Source organism: Olea europaea, chromosome 11, assembly GCF_002742605.1.
Source record: "Olea europaea var. sylvestris chromosome 11, O_europaea_v1, whole genome shotgun sequence".
Taxonomy (NCBI): Eukaryota; Viridiplantae; Streptophyta; class Magnoliopsida; order Lamiales; family Oleaceae; genus Olea; species Olea europaea.
Genome location: NC_036247.1, coordinates 559,075 through 565,074, shown reverse-complemented (window position 1 = coordinate 565,074; position 6,000 = coordinate 559,075). Strand labels below are relative to the sequence as shown.

General features: G+C 30.8%; 1 protein-coding gene across 1 annotated transcript; it reads left to right on the top strand.

Moving 5' to 3' along the window:
- Window positions 1-1,161: 1,161 nt before the first annotated feature.
- Window positions 1,162-3,925, top strand: LOC111402888 (RNA polymerase II transcriptional coactivator KELP-like). The gene is made up of 3 exons (XM_023031203.1): window positions 1,162-1,557; window positions 2,251-2,356; window positions 3,601-3,925. Exons 1-3 carry the CDS (start codon window positions 1,252-1,254, stop codon window positions 3,687-3,689), a joined length of 501 nt encoding a protein of 166 aa, XP_022886971.1. The 5' UTR covers window positions 1,162-1,251; the 3' UTR covers window positions 3,690-3,925.
- Window positions 3,926-6,000: the final 2,075 nt, after the last annotated feature.

Genomic DNA, 6,000 nt, shown 5'->3' with positions numbered 1-6,000 from the left:
TTTAATAATAATTGAATTTAGTTGAAATAAATTTAATTTTAAGGGTATTATTAACCATAAACATAAAAATATAAGGGTAAAATAGAAAAGTAAAGACATGAGAATAAATGAGGGAATATTAGACTTAAAGCTAAATATATTGTAGATTACCAATGGTTCACACTGGTAGCAACTTACTTAAAGTCCTTAATATTTTCTCATTATAATAGTACGTCCTTAACGATTTTTTTATGTCATTTTTATCTTCAAACATTTCATTAGATAACACATTTTGTATTTTATAACAATTTTGTGTCCAAAAATTAGTTGAAATGATGTAAAATAACTTATTTTTCATCATATTTTTAAGAAAATAAATAAATGAAAAGTGCAAAAAAATATTTTTTCCTCATTTCAGAACACGATTATTTTTTTGTTATAAATTATCATAAAAAATGATTATTAATGAAAAGTTGAATATAAGAATTCGATATAAAAAAGTTAAGAAAATAATTGATATAGCCCTCGTTTGTTTCCCATTATTTTCTCATTAAAATGAAAAATATAATCGTTGTCACATAGAACCACAAAATTTGAATTTTTATCTATTGTGTGGAGTCCGTAATGACTATATTTTTCATTTTCATTCTTCCAAAAATGAGAAACAAACGGGGCCATAATGAGCAAAGATTGAGGAGTTTGACTGTAAATAAAAATGGGGTGGAAATATAATCACTCTATTTTTAACTATTGTGAAAACGTGGAATTAATTGTTTCAATGATCACTGAATTTATGTCCATATCTTTGATTGGTTACTAAAATTTAAAACGTCAAGGCTTGGTCATTGAACTTAGATCCATGTCTTCGATTGCTCACCAAAATTTAAAATTTCCAGTTTTGACCATTGAACCTTGACAAATGCAGTACGTTACTTACTAGCATAAATGTTAAATTTTGAAAAATATTAAGTTTTATGGTGAGTAATGTACATTTTTCAAGGTTTAGTGGTTAAAACTTGACGTTTTAAATTTTAGTGAGCAGTTGAAGATATGAACTTAAAATTAGTGATCAAAATTCGATATTTTAAATTTTAATCTCTAATTAAAAATATAGATCTAACTTCAATAACTATTGAAACAATTAACTCGAAAAAGTGATGCTTGACCAAGTCTTTAATACCCTACACTACTTTCCTCTGCATTCAAGAATCTCCCTGCCTATACCAAGGAAAATCGGAAGAGCAAAAAGTGAGAAACTTGAGAAAAAAAAAAATGGATGCAGAAACCCAACAAAAAGTCGAGGAAACGGTGTTGGAAATTTTGAAAAATTCAAATATGGAAGAAACAACGGAGTACAAGATCCGGAAGTCCGCATCCGAGAAGCTGCAAATGAATCTGTCCGACCCGACTTGGAAGAAGTTCGTTAGACAGGTAGTGGAGTTGTACCTTCAGGAACAACAGGCTAAAGCAGAACAACAGGAGGAAAAGGAGGAGGAGGAGGAGGAAGAAGAGGAGGAGCATAATAAAACAAGAGGCGGAAAAGAGTACGATGATGAGGGTGGCTTGATAATTTGCCGAGTGAGTTTTATTATGGATTAATTTTGAAACTAATTTTTATTCGGCATTCGATTTTGTGTATATTACTGATTGATAAAGTTTGTTTTATTATGAGGTAGTTTAAGCTTTGGGTTTCTGGGTTGTGTACATTTATAATTTCAAATTTTTTGGGTTTTAGCACGGTATGAACCCTAAGGTTGTGGTCAATTGTGCAGAGTTCACAGCTTTTATAGTAGAAACTATGAGGACAAAGAAAATTGAGTTTGAACATATTTTCCGTTTCTGAGTTCAGTTTTGAATCTTGATTGAATTCTGTGCAAACAAATAAAGGGCGGGGTTACAGTGAACGCATTGAATTTAAAGTTCCGGGTTTTGTTAGGGATTAAATTTGTTCAGTCTCTGGACTATGTTTTATTGGTTTTTTTAATCTAATTGACAAATTCACTACTTCGTTTATTTGCACGGAACTAAAGGCTTGCCATTGAAATTGAATATTCAGACTCCAATTTGAAAACACTACCTCAATGTTAATATGAATTGCTTAAGATATAAATCGAATTATATGCTGCTTGATTGCGATAGGCATTAGCCTCCAAGTATTTTGGCAATTCTAAATTCACAAGAATGGTATTTGATCCTCTTTTCTTTTTCACATTTCCCTTTCCTACAGATTCTTATTGATTGCCTATTGTTTTTCATTATGTTTTGGTACAGTTGTCTGATAAGAGAAGGGTGACAATATCTGATTTTAGAGGGAAAACTTTGATATCAATTAGGGAGTATTACAAGAGAGACGGTAAAGAGCTTCCAACAGCTAAAGGTAATTGTTTCATTTGGTAGCTTTTACTATAAGAAATTTCTGAATTACTTTGCATTTCAGTACTGATGCTATTTCTTTCCCAACGATTAGAAATTTTAATCTTTGTTTCCAAAATACTTGGCTTCTATCATAAATCAAAATGTTAATGTAGTTTTCTGGTGAATCCCTTATTATAAGCTTTTTGGTAATGAGATATTTGTGGAGTTACACGAAAATGATTAGTTTTCTAAGAGCTTCGCGAATTGTGTTAAGTGGGTTTATATATATGAGAAGCCAAAACAAGATGGTTGTTTCTGGTAAGAAGTTCTGATATTGAGCCTAGACAAGATGGTTTTCCCATTCAAAATTATAAATTCAATATGAGATATGCTCGCAACATCCCTGGTAGTCAACCCCCAAAACAATTGCCGAGGTCCTCAGTCTGAATGCAAGAGCTGGATATCCGTGTAATTCACCCATCTTATTTGCTTGTTTGGTATATAAATTTATGGGTCCAATGATGTCATTATACAGGGCTTGTTTGGGTGCTTCTGCTTTTTGTAAAAGAGTTTTGTTAGGAAGCTTCGTTGGGTCAGCTCTTCTAAAAGCATTTCCAATGGTGGTGTAAAATTGGATATAAATTGGTATCTCCAAAATTACTTTTGCATCCTTATTTATATCTCGGCGAATCTAAATTCAAATTTTGTTCAGATGCGAAGACCTAAATCCACTTTTTGCCAGTTGTGGATGTAAATAAAATGTAAATTTACATATTTTTTTAAATTTTCTGCCGGAAAATACAATATGCATTTCCTTTGCATCTCAAGAGGGTCTTTTGTTATTTTGGAGATCTAAATTATAATTTGGATCTATTTTACACCATGGTTGGAGATGCTCTAACTAGACAAAGCATTTCCTAAAATTATCCCTAAAAACTGTTTCTTTTAGTCTTAGCTTTTGGTTTTTCAAAAGCTTCTATTTCTCAAGATTGGAGAGCATGATTAATGAGAGCATCAGTACCTGTTAATGATAATGAGATCCTTAAATACTTTGTTGGCTGAGTTTAATTCCTAAGCATCATGGTTTAGGGTCTTAATATTGACCTAATCTTATTTCAGTGTTTCCCGAATTTGATAGGAGTGTCCTCGAGCATAATGGCCTTGGTTATGCTACATCACTTCACTTGTTAGTTGCTGCATACATATTTTTTCTATTTATTTTTGTTGTGCTTTAGTTGAAGCTTGTTTCTTCCTCCTATTGTGCAGGAATAAGTCTGACAGCCGAGCAGTGGTCATCCTTCAAGAAGAATTTACCTGCAGTAGAGAAGGCTATCAAGAAAATGGAGTCTTGGTGAACTGAATATGACATTATAGACTTGTTTGTGAATCAATCATTGGCTCTGTTTTTGGGGGTTTTGTAATTGCTCTTGTGGATCTTACCCTTCATCTGGTTTTGTGCATCAACTTTATTATGTAATATGTATTGCAATCGTTATAGATAAATGATCTTCTTCATGTTGCTCTCAATGGTATGCCATACTGTATCATGCCTAAACCTTTGCTACTAATAGTTCCCTAGCAGTTCCTCGGAGTTGCCTTTTTTGGTTCTTTTAGTTTGTTGAGAGTTGGTTTTATAAGTTGGTTTGACCAATTATTTGACTGGGTTCCGCTAGTTGGACAAAATATTCTTTTGGCCGAGTGTGTTGTGCTCAGCAAGTAGATTAATTTAGTATATTTATTTTTTCAAAATCAATTACAGATGAATAAAAAAATGAAGGTCGGGATGTCACTTGAAATTGAAATAAATTGAGAAAAAAATTCTGACATCTCGAAACCTATGTATCGAATGTTACTTAAATAATAACTTTAACCATTATAAATGTTGATCAACACATTATAATATATAAAAAAAAAAATTGAAGAAACGTTGCGGAAATAAATTAAACTATTTTATTGTCTCATAAAAAGTCATATAAATTCAAACCACTGATGGAATATAAATTTAACACTTAATTTTAAAAATTCAACATTGATTTTGAAGGAAAAAAATAAAATTCTAATTAGAATAAAAGAAAGCTTTTTAACTAAATATAAAATATTGAAAGAAAATTGTAAATTCTTGATCTAGCAACACGGACTGTGTCAGCAGTCTCAATTTCTAACTCTGATCCATTAAGTATCTGTAAAAATAATTTCGAATATGGGATGAGCATATGAATATACTCAGTATAGATTTCAAGTCACTATTTTCACAATTTAATATAAAAAGTAAGTAAAATACGCACATAACATAACTTTTTTAGTGGGATAGAAATCTGACCGTCTTATTTTAACTTAGGTCATACCCATTCTCAATCTCCACTTATGGTATTTAGCCCTGTGGCTGATTTCCGTGTTGATCTACACAATAATACCCTATGATATTTTCCACAACATCTTTCTTTACTTTGGATCATATAATAGCGCATAAAACACATAACTTAAAACATTAAAAAGTGAAAACACAAAATAACTTGGCATTTAGAGAAATCCATACATATTCGTTAAATTCTTTATGTACTTGAGTTATTTAGGATTGAAAATTCTTACGAAACAGATCTCGAATGCGTCGAGAAAATTTTCTTTTCTTTTCTTTTTCCCCTCTCTCTGCCTGTACCGTTTAGTTTCCTTTCTCTTTATCTCTCTCTTCTTTCGTTCCTTTCTCTCTTTCTTTCACACTTTTTTCTTTTGTTTTCTTCTCTAAAATTGTGTGAATTAAAGTGTACAATAAGAAAGTATTTATAGGTGTGATAATGATAATGATCTACATATAATTTTAATAGAATTCTTAATTAGAATTTAAATTGGACTCTTAGCAAACAATTTTATCAAATAAAATTCTAATTACATGAGGATAAAATTCTAGTATAAATATGTTAAAACACTAAATTTATCTGAACACCCTTTTATCAAATAATTCAATATATAACCAAATATTAAATTCTAGTTTCATTAAAACTCTTATTTTCAAATTAAAAGTATGATAAAACTCTAAACATCTCTAAATACTTTCATATTAGATAATTTAATAGATATCTAAAATAATATTAAAATTTAATTTTATGTGAAACTCATACATATCAAATTTTCAAGAATATTAACATAAGATCCTAGAAAATGGTTAAGTTGCTAAGTCATCTTAAATTTCAAATGCCTCATAATATATTGTACGAATTTTTGGGGTATTACATCATTCCCTTCTTAAAAAAATTTCGTCATCGAAATTTACCTTGGTTATCAAAAAAGTTGTGGGTATTAAACTTTAATATCTACCTCATGTTCCCAAGTGGACTCTTCCACCGTGTGATTTCGCCACTGAACTTTTACCAATGGAATTTCTCTCTTCTGAAGTGTTCAAATCTTCCTATCCATATGACTATTGGAGCTTCCTCGTAAGTTAGATCTGGATGAATGTCTAGCGGTTTAGGATTAATTACGTGGCTAGGATCTGAAACATATTTTTGAAGCATATAGACATGAAAGACATTTTGTACTACTGAAAGTTCGGGAGACAATGCTAGCTCGTAAGCTACAGTTCCCACACATTTCAAAATCTTAAAAGGTCCAATGTATCTTGGTTAGATCTTTCCCCTTTTTCTAAATCGAATAATTCCCTTTATAGGAGCT

Bases quoted from the DNA above. Each gene is read 5' to 3' on its own strand.
- LOC111402888 (XM_023031203.1), top strand. From the start codon at position 1,252: ATGGATGCAGAAACCCAACAAAAAGTCGAGGAAACGGTGTTGGAAATT. The intron at 1,558-2,250 runs GTGAGTTTTATT...GTTTTGGTACAG, and splicing joins GTGGCTTGATAATTTGCCGA to TTGTCTGATAAGAGAAGGGT. The intron at 2,357-3,600 runs GTAATTGTTTCA...CCTATTGTGCAG, and splicing joins AGAGCTTCCAACAGCTAAAG to GAATAAGTCTGACAGCCGAG.